The 25,312-nt window shown below is 40.2% G+C and overlaps 3 protein-coding genes across 12 annotated transcripts in view; 2 read left to right on the forward strand and 1 right to left on the reverse strand.

The window, feature by feature from the left end:
* LOC108049688 (uncharacterized protein CG43867) overlaps positions 1-25,312 on the forward strand; it is a 103,310-nt gene that overhangs the window by 56,943 nt on the left and 21,055 nt on the right. For 9 of the 10 annotated variants that reach the window (XM_017130948.2, XM_017130949.2, XM_017130950.2 and 6 more), the window contains one exon: positions 20,913-20,975. In XM_017130948.2, the coding sequence (XP_016986437.1) occupies positions 20,913-20,975 (63 nt within the window). Of the gene's footprint in view, positions 1-20,912; positions 20,976-23,990; positions 25,276-25,312 lie in introns of those variants that run through there. The other variant, XM_017130954.2, reaches the window with a different exon arrangement.
* LOC108049694 lies at positions 16,150-16,392 on the forward strand. The gene has a single exon (XM_017130962.1). The coding sequence runs from the start codon at positions 16,150-16,152 to the stop codon at positions 16,390-16,392; it is 243 nt and encodes an 80-aa protein (XP_016986451.1).
* LOC108049693 lies at positions 18,532-19,014 on the reverse strand. Its single transcript, XM_017130961.2, has one exon. The coding sequence runs from the start codon at positions 19,012-19,014 to the stop codon at positions 18,655-18,657; it is 360 nt and encodes a 119-aa protein (XP_016986450.1). The 3' UTR covers positions 18,532-18,654.

The following is a 25,312-nucleotide window of genomic DNA, read 5'->3' on the forward strand; positions in this document are numbered from 1 at the left end:
ATTGACCAAATTAATAACGAGAAATTTATTTGAATAAATTGATTAAAAGCATTGACTGCTTGAATAAATCAAAAATTTTACATTAATTAAAGCCTAAACAATTTTGGGAAGTATTACGCAAAGTTAGTCCCAATAAATGCGTTTTGAAGGAAAACACTCTTATATTTTAAACTTGTGCTTCCGCGAAAACTTTTTCACTCGCATTAAAAGTAATCCAATCAAACCTAGACGAAATGAAATGAAATATCCCTGATCTTATTTTCTCCCTAATTTTTTTGCCCTATTTTCCCACAAAAATTAATGAGCAGCAACAAAGAAAGTACGAGATCTGGGGGGAAAAAAAGAGAAAAAACATTCGATGCGTGTTGGCGCAATTTCCACGTCATTAATTTCTGTTTCTGCCACTTGGAAGAGCGCATCTACATCTGGTGCTTTTATGTTGATTTAATTAGAGAAGAAATCTTTCCCACTTTTAGATGCTTTCCCCTCTTTTTCGTCTTAGGGCCTTGGCTTTTATTGCATAATTTTAGGTGTGGAGCTGAAATCGAAAATTGATGAAATGCCGTGTGGCGGGGGGTTACAATCCGCAATACAGCAATACAGCAAAACAGCAAACAAAGAACAATAACAATAAAGCAAAAGAAAATAACGAAAATTCATCATAAACAGGGGAAACTGGGAAAACAGGGAAAGTCGCCCGGGGGAAAGTCCCGTCGAAGATCGTAAATTAGAAATGGCATTTTATGCGTGCGCAAATAAAAATGCTGTGTGTGCGGCAGCCATTTAGTGCATATCTTTTGGGTTCGGCGTAAAAAGTTTCCTTTTGCTCCTCGTAAAATTACTCATACGACTTGTTAACCGTTTCACCAGCTCACAAAGATACACATTGATTTTCCTGCCTCCGCTCATCTCGTCTTATTCTCTCCCTTTTTTCTTGTCTTTCAGGTGAGTCCTTTGGATCTTTTTCGGTTCGTAAGTCCTTGGAAATGTGAGACGAATGGTATTAAATTCTATTGATGAGAAATGAGGAGAAACCGGAGAAGGCACAAGGGTGAGCAAAAGGTTGGGGGCTTTCCGCTTTCGCGGGTATTAAATGTTCGCTTTGATTCAATGCGAGTGTAAACAAATGAGATTTTTTCGCTGCAAAAACTTTGACTCACTCAACTGAAAGTGGTTGGTCCATGCACTGTAATGGAAAATTATAGAATTGCAGCTTCTGAATTTTCGTTCGTTTTGAAATCAAATAAAATATCTGAAGGGAAATCCCCTTGCAAATGGGATTATAATTTTTAGATCAATATGGATGACTGAACTTTCCAAAAAAAGATATATAATATATAAATCTAAATTTAAAATTTTCTTTTTTATAGAAGTTAGAATTTATTCTGACAGATGCGAATAAACATTTTTTCCAGTGAAAGCTGCGTTCCTTTCGTTTCGTTTTTCCGGAGCCCCTCAAACCAAAGGAACAACAAAGGAATTTTCCTAATTATGCGTTCACCTGCACGTACACAAAAAGAAGTTGGGGTTAGGTGAATGAGGAGGAGGGTGTTGTAGCCAGCAAAATAGGAGATTTCCCACCCAACCCACACAAAATCTTTAGAAAGCCAAAACCAAATGGACCATGAAACAAAAATCGCACAACGATTTTTGGAAAACTTTAAATGCAAAGCAAAAAAAAAGGGCGGGGGTTTTAAAGTGGGCGTTTTGGGAGTGAAATGATGTTGAACTTTCTGCGATTAACAATTACAAAAACCAGCTGAAAGTCGCCAGAAAAACTGAAGCAAACTAAACTGAAGCAGGAGCTGAACTGGAGTTTCCTTTTTCATTCCGCATTCCAAACCACCCCCCAACCCCAACCCATCCCCACTTTTTTGGGTGGGTGGCGAGGGGGTGGTAGCATCCGCTACGTGAGTTTGCCATAAGCAATTTAGCTAATTTAGCTACAAAACAACAAGGACGTAACGGACTGAAGCAAAATAATCGAAGCGGAAGAATAACAAAACAAAAAGGATGCGAGAAATCTGGGGATGAAGGAAAAGTAGGTAGCAAAATAAATGTTAGGAATGCGAGTGAAAATAAAGTAGGGCCAAAAAGTTTAAGTAATACTAAGCTTTATTTAATAAGTTTTCTTTTATGTTGACTATTTTTGCAAGACCTTTAAAAAATCAATGAATTTTGATTGATTTTTTATTGGAGTTTCACAAAATGAATATATACTTTTATGCTTTAAAATGATAGTCGATTGTCAATCTGGCTTGAACTGAACAAAATTTGGATTCTACAAATAGCGCCAACTATGATTGTTACTTGATTAATGAAAAAAAAGCGTTTTATCGATATTTCGTATTCTGAATTCCCCTTAAAATTTACCAATAGACTTGCACAGCACAAATACAAGTATAATTGTACATCAGATAACTCCTTGTTCTCTAGATTCTATAGATTTGACTACCACAACCGTTTTTCAAAGTTGCAACTGCCAAAAAATGAAATTGAACCAAGGGAAGAGCATGAAAATAACAATAAGTGTAATACAGTGCCAGCAAAAAGTATATGCACACTGGCAGTAATAATAGTAATGGCAATAATAATAATAATCTTCCTAAGGATGGTGCTTCGGCCCCCTCCCCTCTCTTCTCTTCTTTGCCGGACAGGTCGCCCTAATAACTGTTTCTTTTTATGGCCACAACAATGGGGGGCTGGGAAAACAAAATGAAATTTCCCTGGTCTGCCATTGTGCATTTCCCCACCCCCCTCCCGCCCTCGAAGGCTGCTCCTCTCAAGAAGAAAAATGCATCTGATTGAAATTTGAATAGTCAACGAAGGAGACGATGTGAGTCCGTCCTTTGGTCCTTCACTAGCCACACACAGAGTCCTTTTCCTGCTCCTGCACCGTGATTCATCGTCTGTGAATCCTGCATTCCTCATCCAGCAGCCTGTTGGCACGTAGCCTTGAAAACCGAAGTGGAAATGAAATGTAGTCTGCAGTGGCGGAGAGTGAAAAGAATCAAATTCAGCGGGAAGACAAGTAGCTTAAGCTCACGAGCAAACTGAAAAAGTGGGATTAAAGTGGATTATCCAAGCGAGAAATTAAGAATCTACATATATTATGTTCATCAGAGAAAAGGCTAATACCACTAACTTACTAAATTAAATCGACAATTTACTCCGAAAACGAAAGTTTTTCCTCAGGTAAAATACTCTTATGTCAGTGTGTTTCGGATACAATCAAAGCAATTATTTAATGCTTAAATATGTGCTTTGTTTTCGCCATTCCAACAGTGCTTTAGATAAATTTAGCCAGAATTTACTCGGTGCATTTGTCCTGATGACCGACAAGACAAATGCGCTTATTGACTTGAAATGGCGACGCATAAATTTTCCAGCTTTCACTTTGTCCTGCCAGAAGCTGTCGCATCCTGTCCCCCTTTATTCCACCTGCTCGGACAGAGCTTAAGCAATCTCCCCCTATAAATTAACTGGACTGTTCTGAAGACTGGAAAGTCGGGGAATTAAGTCGGGATTGCAAGATTAATCCTAGAAACGATGGCTTTATTGTATTACTTAGGCCGAGAATAGCATTGCCTTATTAGTTTATGATAAATATATATATAAAATTTAAGTTTTAAGCTAGTTTATTAGAGTCCGAAAAAACAAAATATATTACAGACAGTTTATTTTATCAATAGAATTAATTGCAAGAGTTTTGGGCTTAAAAACACAACTTTTGAATGTCCTTCTGCCCAAAAGCCCTCGGTTTTTAGCTGCTCCATTGCCTTCCCTGCCTTTTTGTATTTATCTGTTGTATGTCTGTGGAAATCGTTGGCTTATTCACCGCCGGCAATCACGCGCCGTGGCAGACACGCCCCTTGGTCCGATTGGGGCGTCTTGCCATTGCCACGCCCCCAGCTCCTTGTACGCCCCCTTGCCGCCGGCAGTTGCTATCTCATAATTCCGAAGGCGAGTTTAGTACTCATTAAAAGCGTTAATCGTTCGGCTGCCTTTGTCGATTTCGCTTTGTCTCTGCGTTGGGTCTCTACACACAAAAAAAAAAAAGCAGCTCAATATCAATATGAAACTCGCAAGGTCAAATATGTATTTATTTCCCAGAGTTTTGATGCATAAATAGCACCAGAAATATAAGCATTTTACAAATCCCTACTTTCGATGGTAGAAAAAATGCAATTGATTGTCGTGTCAAACCCATTTTTCTTTCTGTGTATTTGGCCGTGAGTGGTGCGTGTTTGCCTTTGTCTCTGCAGTTGGAAACACTTCAGTTTTAATTCAGTGGGCGGCACTGACAGGAGATGATGGTTGGTGGGCAAAAAGCGATTTGCATAAATTTCCAACAGCGATAGCTGGGATCCGTGGCCGTGTCCATGTCCGGAGATCCGGATCCATCGTGTGATGGAGCTGTGGGCGAAAGAAGCGAGAAATACACTTAATTAAAATTTTTATTACACAAATTTTGCTTTTGTGTCGATAATTTTATGCTTATCATCAGCAGCAGCCGCAGCAGTGGGCGTGGCAGGCACTAATTTGCAGCATCAGCCAGGTGTGTTTGTTGCCAAGGTCCTTCTCCAACAACAACAACAACAACAACTTCAACGCTATCGCCGTGGGGCGAACGCATAAAAACGGAAATTAAAAAGGAAGCCAACGCAGCAGAGTCCTTCCATCCGCCTTTTTTTTCTGAAATCCTGGATTTGGTCGTCGTTTGCTTTTCCGTTTTTGTTCTTTTTCACTACGCATTGCGATTCGTTCGGAAGTTTCAGTTTAATGTGTAGGAAATGTTATTAAAGTTAAAACAACTCCGCAGAAAAGTCTTTTCGCTTTCCCTGCAGCCATTTTCCCCTTCGTCCTGGCCATAAGTTGTCACACGATAGTTGACTCTCATCAATCTCGTCAATTTTGTAGTCTTATTTTCCTGAGGAGTTTAATCAACATTTCTCAACAACGCTGCTTATGTTCAGCGATTACGCAATGCATCAAATTAATTGAAAGCCAGGAAAGTTACGGGTGGGCATATTCTTTACATCGATAAAAAAATATTACATCTGCTAAATACTTTTGATTCTGGTGAGTAGCATGGTCACACTGTTGTAGAAAGTAGATACATTAAAATGTGAAATCATAGTACCCTCTGCAAGGGTATAAAGAACTTAATAGCCCCAATATCAGAGCTCAACTAATTTTGAACTTCTGTTGCACCCACCGCAACAAAATAATCTACATAGGTGTTTTCCTTATGCACAACTTAAGATGCTTTCAGCCGCAAACTTAACGCTACGTAGTGCAGAAAATTGTTGCCAATTTCCCAGGCAAGCCCCAGACCGCAACCAAAACTAATGAGCCCATCACAGTTAAAATCCAAAATCGAGAGCAACAATTGCTCGGGCTGTCCTGCCTGACATGCAACGTCCCTTCTCCTTTCCCCTCATCCTGCCTCCAAACACCTGCCCTGCAATCAATTTAACAGGAATGCGGCGGAGGCTGAAGAGCTTGCCACTTGGCACTTGGCCAGGAAAATCGGGGATGTGGTGGGCGAGGCGGACCGGCCAAATGAGTTTCAATCATGGGAACGACACAATAACGGGCGCCCAGTCCTTGCCACTCGCCTTGCCCCTTCCACACAGCGGGGGCAGTGGCAGGCGTGAGCCATAAAAAATTTAAGCAATGCGGCATTTTACACCTTCGCCGGGATAAGAAGGAGGAGCTCGGGTCCTGGAAGCTGAAGCCATCAGGATGGCAATCAAAAGCAATGATTGTTGCTCATAAAACGAAACGGTTATGTTTATCTGGCTTGCTTCTGGCCCAGAAGCGGATATATACATATAGCAGGGCGATGGGGGAAGGGGAAGGGGAAGTAGTCGGCTAATGGAATGCGATGGAAGCGCAACTCTCGGCGAGCCTTTGCCTAAGTAAAAGAAATGGGAGCGCCAAGTAAATATTTAATGACAGAGCTCGCTTGCCATCGCCGTCTCACTCGCTCCCGCTCAACTAATGGACACCGCCACGCCCCGCCGCCCTCCGCCCACTTCCGCCCACTCAACGAAACGATTCTGTTGTACTTACTTTTTGAACAAGTGCAAATGTTTTTCATGACTTTTCATTTTATTTAATTTCACTTTTATTATGATTATATTTCCAGCCGCTTTTTTGCGCTGTCTCTTTCTTCCGTTGGCTTTTTATTTTTGGTTCATTTCGGCTAACGATGAAATGACTTAATAAAAAAGTTGTTTCGGACTTTTCGGTAATCGAGGGAATGAGTTGTTCGGCAAAACGGAAATCGATGCTTGTCATTGCAGTTGAAATTTCCATTGCAAGCCTGTTAACCGTTTCAATTCCGCTACATGACATGGTCACACTGGCCCCTTGGAAAGGGCTGATGTGTGTTTTTGGTTAACTTCCAAAATAATGGTCCAACTTCTAAAATACTTATATAATAATTATATTGTTATATTAAATTCGAAGTCGATTGAAATTGAAATTTTAACTGGTTCTTATTATTTTTCCAATTCCGTTTCTATGTTCATAGCATGGTCACTCTGCCACTCAAAATCACTTCCAGCTTAAAATCAAATTCAGTTTTCCCCACCCGAAAAAAAAACCCAATAGAAAGAGGCAAATGCCATGAAAATTGAAAATGAAACGTAACACGCCGCAATTCAAGAAACAAATGGATGCTGATGGCAAGGGTTGGAGTTTTCGGAATGGGTTTTCAAGTTTGGGGCCATGCTGATGAGGCTGGGGAACTGGCGTGGCTGGAAAAATGCTGGAGCTCAATGCAATTTCCAGCCAAGACAAAAACCCCCCCCAAAAAAAAAAAAAGGTTGAACCAAACAAAAAAGCGTTGAAGAAATAACGTGCAGACATGTGCGGCGCCAGTAAGCGATAGTCAGTTAGTGCTCTCCCACGGGTTGCAGTTTGCTGGGGAGTTGGCTAGATGCTGCTCGGGTTTAACTTTGGCAAACGCTTACGCAACGTTTTGTTTGAGCCAACAGCAGCGGACAGTGGGCCAGAATGGGTGGCGGTGAGGGGGGTGGGGGGTGGTAGACAAATGGCTGCGCCCGGGTGGCAACTGTCTGACAGGTGAGGAACGTGGCTCCAGCTCCAGAGGGGGCAGGTCCGTAAAAGCACTGGGAAATAACACTGAAAGCTTGCCGTGGCCCAGTGGCTCGGAGTGGGGGGCTAAAATTTACATAAAGCAAATGAAGCTGAAATGGAGAAGTCGAGGAGATGGGTGGCCCGCCTGCATTGCCTTGACCAAAAAGGTAAATACTTCAATTTGCGCAAAATGTTTCCCCACAGAAGCGAAACATATAAATGGGTGTGTGTGTGTGTGTGTTGAAAAATGAAAGATAAATACTCTGGACCGAGAGCCACAAAAATCTACCCATCACAATTTACGAAGGGAAATGGAAAATTGCTAAAGAAAATTTAAAAAGTTTACAAACACAGTGGTTTGTGTTCGTAATGAAGCTGTTCATCCTCCATTTTCAAGGCATGATTTGGTCCAGTTTCGTTGCGCTTGGGTTTCGTGTTTACTTGGTGTCCTGCCACACTGTTGCACATCCTTTTATCTTTGCCTGCCACACGTCAAAGCTCATTGACAGGCCATATGCCAGAACTTGATTCGTTGCAGCCACCTAAGCATCCCAACATCCAAACATCCAAACATCCAAACATCCTGGCACTCGAACACTCGAGTGCCTGGAGAGCAGAAATTGAGATACCAAAAAGCAAATTACGTGCGACAATTGTGGGGCAGGAAGATGGATCTGAGCGGAAGGAGTCGACGACACCCTGTGATGAAGCACTTCCTCTTCCGCCTGTCCAGCTTTCAGAGGCGATTTGTTTTGGGGTCTCAAGTGCATCCGCAATTTGTTTGTTGTCCTGTGTTTTGGAAAATGCATTCAACAGACATCTAGAGGGCTTCACCTATGCTATGCTCTCCTGGACGTTGAGTGAATGGTTGGTTGTGTCCCTTGCCTAAACGGATTTTGCCTAATGAATGTGTACAATTTAAAATAATATATTGCTTAACTTGGACTATTTGGTTTTATTTTCTCTGAGGATTAACTTTCAAGGGGATTCTCTAACCTATGAACTCTAGGAAATATATTTAATCTCCTATTCTGGTTTAGTCTAGTTTAGGTGAAGAATTGGATCTTCCCTGCATGAAATCTAATACTGGCGAACAGTCAACTTTAACCTTTATATAATCTTTCACATACTTTTTACCTGGTGAATTCTCTTTCATGTGACTCTCGTCGTTTTTTTTTGTGTTTCATCTAAATGCTTAAAGTGAAAATCCTTTCAAATTGTATATTGACAGCTGCCACCGCTTCCCATCGGATTCGCCCTGCCATTAAAAACAGAATAAAGAGAAATGGAAGTAAAGTAATAACAATGGCAGGAAAGAAGTAGGGAAGCATTTTAATGTATTTTATTTTTGATATTTTTTGGCTCTGTTTTTTTAATTAAAATTAATTAAAATGTAAATTTTGCGCGCACCTCCCGCCGTTTTCCATTTCCACCCGGTTTCCCTGTTTAGGTGAGAATCTTATTAAGAAACACGCGGTGGAGAAGGAAGTACAGAGGGACGAGACTACAAAGTGCTGCAAAATAAACCAAAATACAAATGTAAACAACAATTAAATGTTCACTAAGCTAACAATAAACAAGAAGGAGAAACTCGAGGATGGAATGTAACCGAAGGCAGACACCCTCTTGTGTGTAAGCTTGGGCGTGGCAAAGGGGCGGGATGGGCATTAGTGGAATGGTATTAGGACGGAGCAACATGCTCACTGACATCTGTTGGATTGCCATTTGTTACTCGCACAATTGAGTTTAAGGGATACTAGCAGGGCAAGGCAGAACAAAGGAGAAGAAACTTTGAAATAATCTGGAGTTAACTTGGGAATTTACCTAATGATCTCATGGTTAAATGGAAGCTATGGTATTTCCCAAATTTATTTTACTAGAATTAAAAGTTTACAAACCAAAATGACTTACCCGTTGGCACACACTTTTTTTATACGAAAAAAAAACCAAGATAGCAAACCTTTCCTCTGAAATGTTTTTAAACCAGTTCTTATCTTTACCACTCATAAGCCAAACCATCTGCGGAAACAGCTCTTTAGCGAAAATGTTGCCAAATGTTAAATATTTGTGGGCAGTTTTCTTTTGAAGCGGCCACCGAGGAAGTCGATCGCACTGTAAGATTTAGAATGGGCATGATGCTGACAGCTCTTCGAGCCTGCTGCCCTTTCAGTGAGGCTGAGATGAGCTGTTCTTCACCAGCTAAAGCTATATCTAAATTGGAATTTAAACCGCCCCCCAGTTCCTTCCCTTCGGTCGAGCCACAGATGAAACAGCCTTTAGCTGCAGAAGGGAATACAGAACTTCAGACGAATCCGTCCCCATTTGTCTCACAAATGAGTTTGGACTTCGATCCCTACGACAAGTGCTTCAGCTTGAGTCAGTAAAGTTAAAAACGGCTAACTTTGGTGTGCAAAGTAAATAGATTTATGGCATAGATAGATACAAATAAAATAAATATTTCAGTCGATAATTGCAGTAATTTGTTTCTGCCGCCTTTGCAGGGTCACATTGGCGTTTCCACACCGCCTGGTCACACCGGCAATTTGTCCCCGAAAAACAGCACGTAGCAAATACAGCGAACGTGGCCGCATCACTGCACAAATCCAATCAGGGGCATTATTTCGTTGTAAAACCCAGAATCCCCGTTCGCACCCTGCGTGTATTTTCGGGGGGTCCTTAACTTATTTTGTGGTATCATTAACCTTTAAACTTGGACGCAGGCAAGCGAGCGAACTGTGTGCAGAAATTGTAAACTTTTACACTCGCCAAAGTTTCCCGCAGCCGCAAACTTTTTTACTCCGACACTGAGGAAAGGGGAACGACGACCAGATACACCCATACACCCAAGTAAAACGTAAAATTTTTAACTTTATTTTCGATTTTCGTTTGCCGCAAACATCGCATTTGCAGCCCAAAAACTTAATTTGCGCCAACAACAAAAGCGGTAGAAAAGGAAAACTTTTGCCGCGCTTTTCCCACTTCCCCCTTTTTTTTTTGTAATGCAATCAAGTGGAAATTGATACGTCACCGGCAGCCAAAGCTGCACCACCCGCTCGCCACCACACAAAAGTGTTGCCAAATTGTTGCAAATAAAATTGCTGATATGGAAATTTTATACGCAAGTTTTTCTTGCCGCAAAAACTCACAAAGAACGAAGCTAGGAACTTTTTAATGTCCCCCGTAAAATGGTCAGGTGTCTCCCTGTTTTCGGTTCCCCTTTCCAAAAAAAACTTTGCCGAATACTTAGCGCAGCCATCAGATCAAAGGTCACAGTTGAGCTGGCATTTTCAATGGAGGATTCGAGGAAATAGGACTTCTGTATGAGTGTGTTCCATTTTTCGCTAATGTCAAGGTCGCACTAGACTTTTATGAGGGATGGATCACGTATCCCATGTCAAGTGTATAAAGAAAAAGGTTTGGACGTCTGTTATTTAAATAAATTATTATACCTTACTTTTTTGTCCACTCTATTAGATTGTTATTCCGCTGTATGAAAAGGTTATACTACTGTAATTACTGTGTTTAATAATACATTTTAAAGATCACACTTCTTTCTTCGTTTCATAAGAAAAAAAAAAAAAAAAAGTCACACTTTTTGGGACATCTCAAATTTTCCCTGGCAAATCACGCACAGCATTTTACTTTTCGCTCTAGAACCTTTTGCAGACTCAACAATCCGTGCAGATTAGCTTGGCCGTTTCCGTGTGAAACTCCCGAGATATCGAGCCATAAAAACTAGCTTATCGGCTCTTTCTGAAAATAGAGAAGAGGCAACAGAAAAGAATGATCAAATTAAAGTTTGGCCATCAAAGCGGCTTACAGGCCAAACCAGCCCCCGATTCCCATTTCTGTTTCTGGCTCCGTTTCCTGGACGACTCAAAACGCACATCAATTTGAAACTTAATCTGGCCGCACAAATAAGCCGCACCAAAAGTTAAGACCCAAAACAAATGGCTGGGGTTTCGAACTAGACCTAGACCCCCCCTCCCCCTCCCCTCCACTGTTGCCGTATTGTATGCAAACAATTTACAGCGCAAATGGCCAAAGAAGAAGATGAAGTGAAGGACCGGAGCAGGAAGGCGAAAAAAATGGGATTGAGATGGGGAATGAACAGCAGCGGAATAGGCATGGGTTTCCGACTGAAAAACTAAGCAGCGTCTCATGCATAAAACTAAAAATGAAATACAGGGAAAGTCTGAAATGAGAAAGGGAATGAAAATGAAAATGCAAGCAATAGAAGCTCTAACAAGGATCATTGAAACTCACCACAGAGCGGCGGACTAGGAAAAAGGAGCAAGTCCTCTTCCAGAATAGAATGCATGGAGCGATGGGAAAGAACAAAGTCCCTCAACCGAAAAAAACCAACTGAAAATTGAAATTGAAATGGAAATGAAAATACTCCAACAGGATTGGACTCAGCATTAAGAGATTTGTTGAGAGCTTTGCCGGACCTCTTGTTCACCACCGCACTTTTCTCATTAATTCGGTTTTGCTAATTTCAAAGACATTAAAGAACGTTAAAGACAAATTTCAAGTTCATTTGTAATGCCAACATGGCTATAACGACTTTCTCAGTGTATTTCCCGTGCAACTTCTAAGTAAAAATCATGAATCGAGCTCAAGTTATTTTCCGCATAATATTCCTTCAAGTGGCCGCAAAAGTTTGCCAGCTAGGCAAATATTATTTGGACGAAATGTAGATGAATATTTCCCGATGAACGCATTCAACTTTTGAGTGCCAATTACTTTTAGCGTGGAGAGGAGCCACAAGCACTCGTCTAACTGCCCACAATTAAGTTAATTAGTATGAAGAAGGTAGTCGAAGTCCTTTTCCTTTGTTGTGTTATCTGGTGCTGCTGTTTGTGCAATTAACTTGATTGCGCCTATAAATATGCAGCACTTGGCTGTGATTATTGCGCGGACTCGAGCTTTTTTCAGCTCCTTTCTTTGTGTCTGTCTTCGTTTTTTATTTTCTCCTAGTGCCTAAAAGTATGCACTAATTGTTATTCCCCGACTGTCTTTGTTGTCCTTATCTCGAGTTGGGTTGAATCCTTCAGACGCTATCAACTGGTAATAGCTTTGGGATATCTCGCCAGCCATAATCGTTCCTCCTATTCTTTTCATATGCCACTTGGTTTTTGAGTGCGTTCATCTAACTTTTTACACACATAATGCACTCAACTTGAGAGGTGTTTAAACCGCTCTTCTAAGATTTCTTATATAATGATTACCAGCAATGCTATACTTAAATGTCTCGCATATCCTTAGGCTCAATTTATATAATTTTTCTATAGTTTATATTTATTATGTGCTGCTGACATAATTCATTTTTCTGTTTAGTATTTACCCAGTTAGTAACAATTAAATAAAAAAAAATTTAATCTCGAAAAAAAAAATAGATTCTATTAAGGTAAGAATGGTAAGCGTTATTATTTCAAAATGAAAAAAAAAAATTTTAATCTCGAAAAAAAAAAAAATTTCATTAAGGGAGAATATTTGATAAGAATGGTAAGTGTTCATCTTCGACTATGGCTTATTATAATTATATGTTATTATTTTATTTGTCATATACTAGTACCTTCTTCTTGAAATATTTTCCACACTTATCCTTAAAGTTGGCCCCCTTTGATCTTGATTCTGCACTGCCTTTAGTGCACTCCCTGTTCACAATCGGCTTATCCTATCTTATGTTTCTTCCACTTCACGGTCCCAACCAATCCATTCCATCCGTCAGGAGCGTTCTAACTAATAGTGGGCGTGACGTGAGCAAATGTTTTTTTCTAACTAGCTGAGCATCCTTTTTGGGATCCTGTCTTGTCCTTGCCTTTCGCTCGCTTTTGGCATTGTTAATCTTTAACCTGAGTCCTGAGTCCTAATCCGTGCGTCATGATTAAAATCAGCAGCAAAAACGTTGCGTAGCTGCCTTTGCCTCTGGTTTTTCTTCTGGAGCGGAAAAAAGAAGGCGGTGGGGGTTTTGGGGGGTTGTGGGTGTATTGGAAAAAGGAAAGCAAGGGAAAAGACACATCGCACATGATGCGATGACGACATCGTCTAATCTGATTGCCATGATGTTCTTACCTCTTGCCAATTTGTGTCAATTTAGATGGAACATTGCTGCAGGATGCAGCCGCCTTAAGCTGCCTTTGCCGCCAAGCTGCTAATTAGTTCAGTCAGGTGGAGGTGCAGGTGCAAGTACAACATCCGCCCTTGGCACATTATCCGTAATGAGCAGCCGCCGACGGCAGTGGTGAAATATCCCTTCAAAGTCATCACGCCTGCTGTATTCCGACAAATAAGGATTGCAAATCTGCTTCTGGGGTTCTACACATAAACAATGATACAAAATTTTTTATTGTTATTGCAGTCAGCTATGGCATTTTTAATCACGAATAATTTATGTTTTAAAGAGAAATAGTATAGCTTTTGTGTTAAGTATTTACACAATACAATATGTTTATTTTGTTTTGTATACCCTTGCAGAGGGCATTCCAATGTTTGAGACTTGTTAATTTTCGTTAAGACTGCAAAAGGGTATTTAAAACGTTTGCTTTCGTTCTCTTTTTTAACCCTACGGTTAAGTACTTATTTGAGCATTTCGTGGAAATGGTCGTTTTACTCACTAATGTATTGATTTGATCCAAGTTTTAGCAATAGTTCATACATATTTTTAGCTGTGCATGCGTGTGGAGGAAAGATTCAGCAAGAAATGGAAATTGCCGCAGGGCCTAACCTTCTGTGTGTGTTTGTGGCAAGTTAATGACACACCTTAACCCATGTTAACCTACTTTTTCATGTTGTGGTTATTCTTGTCGTGGTGGTTGTTCTTTCCACTTGACCTAAAGCCAAAAAAAGGAAAGCGCAAAGGCGAATGGAGAGCGTCTAGGGGGCCACGGTGCGTATGGGCCTGGCCTTCATGCAATTGACATGAATTTGGCAGTAGCAGTCGTAGTTGACCTGCTTTTCATCTCCCTTCCTCGCACTCCAACTTTTTTTTGCACAACTTGCTTGTGCTGGCCATTCTGCAAAGTATTATCTGCGCCACTTTCCCCCCTGTGGAAGGGGCTTTAAACCTTAATGCTGGGCAATTAATATGGAGCTCCATTAAGCAAGTGACGGGGAAAAGCGGGGGAAAAGTAGGCGGAGGTACACGCTTAGCACGCACCAGTTACTATCTCTTAATTATGCACAATGCAAAAGAGCAGAGACCAAGAGCCAAGTAGAAACCATAAATTCAAGTAAAGCGACTGCTAGACACTCAAGTGCATGCAAATATTTAAGCATTTTTAAAGCTGAAAAAAACACGAAAAATCCCTAGACTATGAGATATCTACCATCTTTTCAAATTGTTGAAAATTTACTCATGGCAGTCTGGATCTGGTTGAAAGTTTTATGATCATAACAAAAAAGTCGTTTTATCTGGCACGTATATAAATGTATGAAAGAGTTTTTAACTTTAAAAACCTTTAAAAAAGTTAACAAAATGAATCGAGAAACAAAGGAACGTACGACTTAAATACCAAAGAAAATGCCAATAAAGCTTCATCAGGGGCAGGAAAAAGCCAAACAGCAAAAAGAGCAGAATAATAATGCAGACATATTATAAAGAATTGATTATTTTTAAAGAAAAGAAGTGGGGATCATTACTAGCTCAAAAGTTGAAAATAAATATTGGAACTGAAAGTCGTATATGGAAATCTATATTGAAGAAGTACAGTTAATGTATAACATTTTGACATCATATTTCTTTTAATAATGCTACCAACTGAATATTAACAAATGGAAACCATAAAGTGTGAAATGTGGAGTGAAATTCCTCCCAAAAGACTTGTGGAAGTGGAGCAATGGCCTTCATTTGTCTTCCTCAACTGCAGCTGCTTCTTCTTCTTCAGCTTGTTGAAAAGTGTGATGTTGGAAAGGGACAGAGCGGAAGAGTGAGTGGGTCTGATTAAAAGATTGCAAATTGTTTTTGTCATTGCAGGGTACATGTCCTTGTCCCCTCCTCACTCTGTCTTACTCTCTCGTGCCGTAATTAAATTAACCGTTAGGCCAGGCGTCGGGCGAGCAGGACAGCGATAAGGCGATATGGCAAGAGCGAGACAGACAACAATTAAAAAAAAAAACGCAAGGAAAATGAAAAATATTGAATTGTTGGACCTGCTACGCGCCATTTGCTATGCATTATACTCTTACTAGAGATATTACTGTGTTTTCACTTTAGTTATTATTTTTGTGTCGTTTTTTCGTAATTTTCAACAATGTAACCCCATTCCAAAATTTTCAAAAAATTGGTTTGCAGAAAAGTGGCAAAAAAAACAGCAGTTCCAAGCAAATAACTTTTCTTACCGACATCCGATTTTAAAGTGTCATACCTCAAAATGATTGTGGTTTAGTTCTCTAAAAATAGGTTTAAAAGTGTCATACTTCTAAATAATTTGTTTAATTCTCTATATCCAGATTAGATAACTAACTAAAAACTAAAGAGTATTCAAAACATTCTTAAAAAACTCAACTATTTTGCATCTTTACTGTGCTTTAATCAATGGGCAGGGGTGTGGAAAAAGGGGGTCGTTGCATTCGTTATGCAAATGTTTTAGCCCCATTGAATTTTATGGTCGGGCATGAATGTAATTATAATGTGCATTCTATACAGAAACAAATATAAATGCATAAGTACATAAATGCGCGTCTATATGAACGGTGGGTTACGTAATGCCGATGTAGTAAATATGATATAATGTATTATGCATAATGCATGATAGCATTCCTTAATCAACGCCAAACGAGCGACATTTAATTTTAATTTTAATTAATTTTGTCATTTGCTTTTTACATCGATGAGGGACTTGCGGGGGGAGTGGTGCGGATAGGATTGGTAATCCATCCATTTGTGAATTTTGATTACTTAATTCAGCTGCGAACGCAGCTGTGCTGTCGATTTGTGGATTGTGGGGCGTGGACTTGTGGACGTCAATTGGGTGGGTGTATTATCCGGAAACCCTGCGATATGGTCAGTGCTTCGAAATCAGTTGAGTGGTGGGGATGTTTCTGGGCTTTTTGGTTGATCTCTTCGACTGCCGGCGACTCGGTGGCGATGGAATGATGGAGTTTCCTTCCACTCCCGCGATAAATGAAACACCGCCAAAGCCAGTGAAGGTGAAGGTCGTACTCCCACTGCCGCCGCCCCTGACCTTCGAAATCGTCCGCAATCCCTGGGCTCCCGAACAGGAATGCGATGATGGCTACGGCTTCGACGATCCCCGACTCCCGGAGTTTATCATCTGATTCGATCCCCGCTCGCCGCCGGTCCGCTTCATTTGGTTTAATTAAAACTCTTTTTTCCATAATCCAATTACGGCCAAAGGCAAAAACCAAATGACAACAAATGGCATAATGGCCAGACAACAAAAAGGCCAGCAAAAAATAGAACAACTCAAACAAAACTCGAACAAAGCATTGCGAAAAAAAATTGAACAAAACAAAATGCAAACAAACAATGCAATAAAATTCAATTACAACAAATTTTTAATTAACTTTTTGCAATCAAAACAAAACCCAAATGAGGAGACAAAACACATATGAGTTGAGTTGAAAGCCAAATAAAAATGGACGTAATAACAAATCCACAAGTCATCCATGGAGAGTGCGGCTAAATGGTCGGACAAAGGCTGTGATACGATAGGTTAAATTGGTATAGGATTACTTGGTTGTATCATGTTATGTTTGCAGAAGTCAAAAATAAATAACATTAAGCCAATACTGTTTGGATTTCGATTTGGATGTGAGTGCGGGATCATGGGGAACGTTGACGTATACGTAATGTTTTACTGTACGTATACGTAATGTTTTACTGTACGTATACGTAATGGTGTACTGTACGTATGCGTAATGTTTACTGTACGTATACGTAATGTTTTACTGTACGTATACGTAATGTTTTACTGTACGTATACGTAATGTTTTACTGTACGTATACGTAATGTTTTACTGTACGTATACGTAATGTTTTACTGTACGTATACGTAATGTTTTACTGTACGTATACGTAATGTTTTACTGTACATTACATAGTCTCACTTATCTTATACTCGCCAGCATCTTATATGTAGTTTTTAAACACTTATATATGTTTTCTATGATTGGCAACTATTACGTATACGTAATATTTTTCTATATTCAGTACAGTACGTATACGTAATATTTTTCTATATTCAGTACAGTACGGATACGTAATATTTTTTTATATTCAGTACAGTACGTATACGTAATATTTTAATGTATACGGTACAGTACAAATAAATGAAACTATATAGACCATATTACGCGTTAAACATTTCCAGCTCATTGCAAATAGGACTTTTCTTCTGGATAAAAAATGTTTCAATTAAATGGTATGCACCAGCATGCCCCTTTTAAAAAAGTAATTTGAACCAAAGCAATTCCCAATCGGTTAAAGGTGAATGGGCAGGAACCCTTTTACGCTCTTAACCACAGCTATTGCAAGCCATCAAGATCTGGGCATCCCCTCCCCTCTAGCGTTATACACTCCCCATGAACATCTATTTTGCAATCGAGAGAAAGACAACTTTTAGTGCGGCATTCGTTGGCAACTTTGCAGCAGCGCGGCAAACGACACCTAAACCGACTAATGGCCAAAGTCACCTCCTTCGGCGGATGGGGTTAAGCAGGGGGTTTCGGGGGTTAACTGCACCCATTGTGAGCCATTTGTTTGCGGGAATTGCATTCGTGGCTGCGAAATTACATTTTCCGTGTGATTTTGCCGCTCCCGTTGTTGTTGCGACTGTGTGGCACAAAGTTGTAAAAGTTGTTTGTTAAAGTCTGAAGTCTGAAGTGTCTGAGAAACAGTAAGCCCCCTTGCTACTTGCTACTTGCTACGCCCCCGGCAATTAATGCCAAATGTTTCTGCTTAAGGCCGCTCACTGTTATTTCCTTTCCTTCCAATTAAGTCGCCAATTGGCAAGCCAAAACGCCTCTGATTAAACACAGGTATATCGATGAGGGTTAATGGGAAAGGAAGGGAATGCGGCAAAACCCCGGCAATCTTTTCACGCACGCAAGTCGAGCCCAACTTTCTGCATTCCAAGCTTTTCGTATAATCCATTAGTTTGACTAACTTTTGCAGCCCAATATACTCATCCCTCGGGATTTTCCCATCCTCACAAGAAACAACACAAAGTTAAAGTTTTTTTATACTCAGTAAAGGCTAGACAGTCTTCGCATGAAACTTAAGCTATAGACAAAGTGAAATAAAGATATTATTTATTATTTGTAGTTATGGATTGAAAATTTAGTTTTACCTTCAAATTTAAATCGTATTAGTTTATTGTCCATATTTATTGTTTCATATTAAAAAAAAAACGATACCTTTCTGTATTTTTAAACCGTTTGAAAAAACACTTTCGATTTGCATTTCTGAATAAGTAAACTTTTAATTTAACTGGAGACCTTAACCAATTGTTTAAGTTTGTCTGTTTATACTTAAATAAACACCGCTGTGGGGAAAAAATGATTTATAATAATCTCCGCCTAGAACTGATCGGGAATGTGTCTGCTTAATCTAGAAACTCCGAGCTCCTCTTGGAGAGAACCGCCACAGATTTGATCGTAGCGTTCCAAAACTTCGTAGGAGACCCGTGAGTTCCGCGAAGGGGGTCGATGGCACCCGGCCGAAGGAGACGCAGCCGGAAATGCGTCCTGTCGTGGGGACTTCTCATCCCTCTTTCGGTGACCCTTCCTTTGCTGCCGCCTAAATAAATCGCTTCGAGGATCGAGTGCCTCATCGTCCACGTCCGCGTTACTCCGCTGGTGGGTGGTGCTGGTGGTGTCCGCATCCGAATCTCCCTGTGCCCGGATGCAGGCGAACAAGTCGCCCAGATTGGAACACATTTTGTTCTGGGCGACTAAGCCGAAGTTTTCTCCGGTTTTATGTTGATTTCCCTAAGAATCGCACATCTGTTTTTGGCCAAAGAGATGACGCAGCCAGGTACCACTGGCTCATGAGATAATGCCTGCTCGTTCATTTGTTGTAAATGCCCATTAAATAGATTATTCAATTTAGTAGGCACTGTAAATCTTTATTATTTATACATTTGTTCATCCATAATATATGAAGTGAACTTAAAAGTAGGTTTATTCGTTGATCGTTTTGATTTCAAAATTAGTTTTTAAGCAAAATTGAACTAAAATTAGCATCAATGATGGCATTTATTCCGAAGATTGTTTGGGGAACGCAGTTCGATTCCCCTTTAAATTCCTAAAGTGCTTAGCAAAGGCTAAGTCCAACGTAACTGAAAGTGAGATATGAAATCAAACCCACGTTTCCATTCCCGACAAGTCAAGCTGACACTTCGGAAGCATCCTGCCACTTCCGCTACTCCATTCATCATTGATTTGGCAAAAAGGGGAAGGGGAAGCACAGGGGTCCCTTTCATATTTCGCACAACAATTTAACAGCCATCAATCACTGAATGCCACGCCCAGAGTGGCCACTTGAATGGCATAAAAAGCGGAAATTAATGCACTTAAGGCATTCAAAATAGACGAGAGTTCGAATGCGGTTCAAGTATTATCCTTAGCGGCGTTTAACCAGCTTCTTTTACGCCTCCCCTGCATCTCCACTTTGCCTCCTTTTTTGCGCGGTCCTTCAGGCCACTTGGGTGATTAATTGGAAACGAATTCCAAGGCTCTTCAAGAGACTAGACCGTCTTTTAACCTTTGTTAATGACAGGCCATTGAGCAGTAAAAAGCGCGGGATTAGTGCCCCAGTTTCCGACATTATAATAATAGCAGGTGCAGGCATTGAGATCCCAGCGTCATGAATTGTATTAGCCAGAGAGCATTATCCTTATTAACCGCAAATTGTGTGTCATTTCCCATGATTGATTCATTGATGGATGGATTGGCTGTGCAAATAGAGGGGCTGGTTGATTTTCAGGAGGGAGTCTTCAGAAAGAGGATGAAGAAACCTCCCCAAAAGATATAAGAATCCCTCCAAATGGCACGACCAGCGCCATCTGTGGGCGATTCAAGCGCAATTCACCACACCAAAATCAAGAAATACTGGGAAGTCCTTTTCAGTAGGGTGAGAGTCTCCGCTAAGGTGAATAACTTGTAGATTTTTGTACCAGCTAACTGAACACATTGGGTTGTTGTATCAGCTGTGTAAGTAAAATGTAAGTTATGTTATAAATCCATATTTAAATATATTTTTTTTAGGGTTTTTTTGTGGGGCAACGATTAAAAACCATAGCTAGTTACAAAAATCCCAGAAAAGATAATTTAAGTTAATTTTTGGCTTAGTATGCTATTGACACTTGAGACATTGAAGAGACTTTCCAATTTGTGCTGTTTTTTAGTAACATGTACAAAATTTAACAGCAGTTAATACTAGACATAAAACCTGGTAAAGAAATATATAAAAGCATTTATATAATATATTTCTTCAACGTGACTTAACTTGAAAGTATGTAACAAACTTTTGAGACAAAAATAAATACAAATTTATTTTACAATCCATATTTTGAATGGGGTAATAAGTGAAAACAATGAAAAACACCCCTAAACTCCCATTAAAACCCCTTTAGTTAATGTTTAGCCGTGTAGAAATCATGTAATTAACACTTGAGATAAGAAATAAATGATCCTCCCTTCCCCTTAAACAATAAGCCGTATGTCTGGCTGCATATTGACTGTCAGACTCGGGCACTCGCTTGTTTTCACATGATTTCCGCCGTTTAAGTAACCAAGTTCTAACCAAGTTCCTGGGTTTTCCTTTCTACTTGCAGCTAACGGAGCTGGAACAGCGCGTCATCGAAGCGGAAGAACGCGCCGAGGAAGCCGAAGATAAGGTAAGCCATTAAATGACTGGTGCTTCTTATCCGTATATCCTTATGGGTGGTGAAATTAAAACAAGGGTGAGCAGATATTAGAGCCAGATTATCCCAGACAAAGGCCGCATCTTTGGAAGGCTCTTTAAAGGCGGTTTGTCCAGATATTTAAATGACAATGGTTTTTTAAGCAGGGGTGGAGTAACTGTTACTACTGGGTTATTTCTTGGGCAGGGGACACCAACAGCTGTGGGCCACAACATTTACCGGACCAAAAACCAGCTTAAACGACAGACTGACACTCGACGAAAATCTTTGAAACTAGACGTATAATAACCTTGGCGAAAAATTGTAAATTATTTGATTTAAGTATAAATGTGTGAATGCAGAGTTAGGCAATACTAGATCGGACTTCAGATAAGAAAGTTATGAGCTTAGAAGTGCATGATTTAGGTCACTTTTTTAAAAGACAATTTTTCGAAAATTTGGAAAGGGGTGACTTCATGGAAAAGTAAAAAAATCTACTCAAAATTAAAAAGGAAGTTGTTAATGCAGATTTATAGGAAATCTGTCCACAAGCTTTGTAATATATACCATTTTAAAATCGGACTTCAGATAGAAAAGTTGTAGGCTTAGAAGTACAAGATTTAGGTCACTTTATAGCAAATCCAATTTCCGAAAATTAAGAAAGGGGTTGCATCATTGAAATATCGAAAAAATCGGTTGCGGTTGTTAAATCCACAAGGTTCATGAAAAATGTTGACTCTACTTTTTTTTTGAGTGCATTTATTTTCTGTGGAAGGCAAGAGGGGGGTGGGTGGTTCAGCGTGTGCTCGGAACACAAAACATAAATAGACCTCCGTTCAGTACCCCTCGTAGCACCCATTGCTCCCCCGGAAGTACACATTAATGCAGGCCTGCGTTGGAGTTCGTGCGGCTGAAAGCGGAGCGGAGCTTTGCCACACTCCGTTTTGGCCCCCTTTGCAAACTACCCCTAGCAGGCCGAGGACACAGGCTGTGGCATGCCCCTTCCCGAGTACCTGATTCTGCCCCTGCTCCTTCCGTCGATGCTTTCAATATCAAATGCGCATTGTTTGCATTAACAAGTCCCCAGGGGCTTTTGGCTTTGCCTAACGCAACACCCCAAAAAACAAGCGAAATGCAAATATTTACACCACCTCCCTCGCTTTTCAATACTCTGCTGCTACACTGACCAGAAAAAGTGGTAGTATTTGGGCACTTCCAAAGCTAAACTTGAAGAAAAACTAAAAGCTGAAAATTGTAAGGGGCATTATAAATGACATCCAATAGGATCAGTCACGATTGAAAACACGATTTGTTAAAAAATCACCTACAATCAGTTAACACATTCTTGACTCACGCATTTCTCCCAGTGCTTTTGATGCACCCATTCCCTTGGCCATGGGTTTATCTCTCTAAGCTACGGTTGCCAGGCGATGTTTGCCCTGGTTCCTTGGCCACCTCTCCGAATTCCCGGATCCGGTTGGCTTTGTGTTCCCTTCCCCGGAGAGAGAAGGCCAAAACCCGTAGTGCAAAACCCGGAACAGAAACCGAACGAAGCGGGTCCAACCACTGTGACAAATTGAATTCTTGTTACTTTGTTTGCGCCGAGATTAAATTCATGTACAAACACGTGGATGTTAACTAGCTAAAAGGGCGGGCTAAAACGGCAATAGCCACCCCAAAATGTACACGATTTCCCACATCTGCCTTGGTTTGCCTTGCCCCCTCTTAATTTGCCGGCAACCCTTCGCTTTTTTTGGGGGCCACACCATACCGTTAACAGCCTCATTACTTATGCTTCAATTTGTCGTGGCAGGGCTTTAAAATGGGTTAGCTCATTAGAACTATTACGACGGGCCGTTGTTGGACCAAGTGGGTGGAAAGTTGTGAACATTACGCAAGTTTATGAGGGCGGCTTCTTGGTGGCAGCAAGCGATCAAAATGGAACTTCCCCAAATGATTAATAGATTGGTTATGGTTTACGGAACAATGAAGAACCTAATCATGCTTTCAGATTTCTTTATGATTGACAGTCTGAATTGTGTTCTCTAAGAAACCCCGATTGGGCGAAACTGAATTGAGCTTCAAATGGAGCTTCATTATTTAGTCAAAGATCTTAGGTAAAGATATCAATTACTTCTTTATTACCACATCAACAATGAAAATTATCAGTTAAACTAAAGATAATTCAGAAGAGTCTTATTCGCTATCTATTACTTGGTATAGAACTAATTTAGCTGTGTGGCTTATCCTAAAGTCCGTTAAAAATGAATCTTTCATCATCGAAGCTTTAAACATCCTTTGGTTATATAAGGCAAATACTAAAAATAGGATTATCACATACAAAATGTACAGTATTGTTGTCTATTGTATAGATTGTATTAAGTTATCCTGGAATCCTTATCTAGAGTGCGTTTAAAAGCGAAATCCCACCCTTGGGTAAACTTTTTGGCAACCCATAACCAGTCAAGGTCAGAGGTGAGACTGCCACCCACTGGTTTGCCTAGTACTCCAGTCAGGACAAGCTGTCGCCCGAGGACAAATGGGTGTTGACTGAAAAAAGGGCTCCAAACCCAGGCCCCAACGTCTGATTTTCGACCCCTATCGCATTAACTATGCATTAAAAAGCAGAAATATAAACATGAGAACACTTTGGAATGCCTCAACGCGGCCAATTAGGGATTTCCGAAGGGGGTTTGGTGGTGCAAATAAACCCCAATGAAAGAGGGGTGTGGAATGCGAGCACATGGCACGTGGCAGTGTTGCAAAGTGCCGGAAAGACAAGCAAAACAAACAACAAAAACAACAAGCTGGGTTGAGTTGCTCTCAAACTGTTTTTCTTTTTTTGCACTGCTGGTAAAACTGTGAATTCCAGGGGTTGCAAAGCTTGACAGCTGAGAGAGAAACCGCAAGAGAGAGTTAGTGAGAGAAAACAACCCCGAAAAAACAACAACATGGGCGAAAAAAAAACCAAAACCTGAATGGGAACAAAAAGAAACAGCGTAACAAAAGGCAGAGCGTAAAAGTTGTGCAAAAGAAGACTTGTAGCTGCGCGGATCTGTCGAAATAAGTTTTGTTTTTTTTTTGCCCACATTAAATACTACCATTCGTGTGAATAATACACCAAGGTGCGCTACAGATAGTTAAAGTTTTCCCCTGGTAAAAAAGTGCTGGAGTCATCGCTTGTTAAGAAAAATAACGGTAAAAATCGCGCGCCCAATGTCATACATACATATACATAACTGTAAAAAGTGGCTAATAGTAAAAACACTTTGACTTCAAATTTATAATCCAATGGAAATACGTATTACAGTTCCATTATTTCGGTTTATGTGCAATTTTATTCTGGCGATGACAGGACAAATTGATAAACGTCGTCCATTATAGGACATTATATTATTGCATTGTACAACACCAACGTCAAAGAGTTTGCGCAAAGAGAGCGAAAAATTCTCTTTCCCCGCTTTCTCTCTCTCTGTCAATCACAGCTGACTGCCAAAGAAGACGGGAAGCAAAGGCAGCAAAGGAAAGCGAAATGGGGAAGAAGCAGCAACAGCCAAAAAGGACAGACAAAATACAATAAGAGCAGGAAGTTAAATATACTAAGCTCTCGCGTACAATAAATAACCAAAAACAACGAAGATAGGCCACTAAACAAGCATCGATTAAAACAAAACAAACACACATATCAAAAGTAAGCCAAACAACAACAAAACGTCCATTTACAAAACAGCAACAACAAGGAACCGAGGAGAAGAGGAAGAGGAAAGAACATCAAAAGAATGCATTAAAAAGAAATTGTTACAGAGAAAAAAAATAAGGAAGTCGGCAAATCATTAAATAAACGAAGAACTCCAACAGCAACAACAGTTAGAAATGCCACTAAAAAACTGTTAACCCATATGAACAGGGGAAAACAAGACGAAGAAGGCGAAAACGGAATCGGAGATATAAAAAACTCCTGAGGAAAATTTGCAGGTTCCTCCAAAAAATGATGGGAAATAGTCCTGCGGGAAAGCGTCGTCGCTGTTGCGTCTGCTTTCCTCACAAACAAAGAAAATACCAACAACAACGACTGCAATAACAACAAGATACTATAAGTAACAGTAACAGCATCTGTTACTAGGGTATGGATTAAATTAACGGTATCGGTAGCAGTAGCAGTAACGATTAAAGTCCGAGTGAGAGTCAAAAGCAACGAATCAACGGAACTGAAGGAATAGTTATAGTTTTGCAACCAGCAAAACCTATCGAGCAACAAACAAAGTCTTTATGAATGGATAACTATAGGAAAAAGGTAAGACATCTAGATATTTATAGTGCATACATACAAT

This window comes from Drosophila rhopaloa, unplaced genomic scaffold (genome assembly GCF_018152115.1).
Source record: "Drosophila rhopaloa isolate 14029-0021.01 unplaced genomic scaffold, ASM1815211v1 contig_3, whole genome shotgun sequence".
NCBI lineage: Eukaryota > Metazoa > Arthropoda > Insecta > Diptera > Drosophilidae > Drosophila > Drosophila rhopaloa.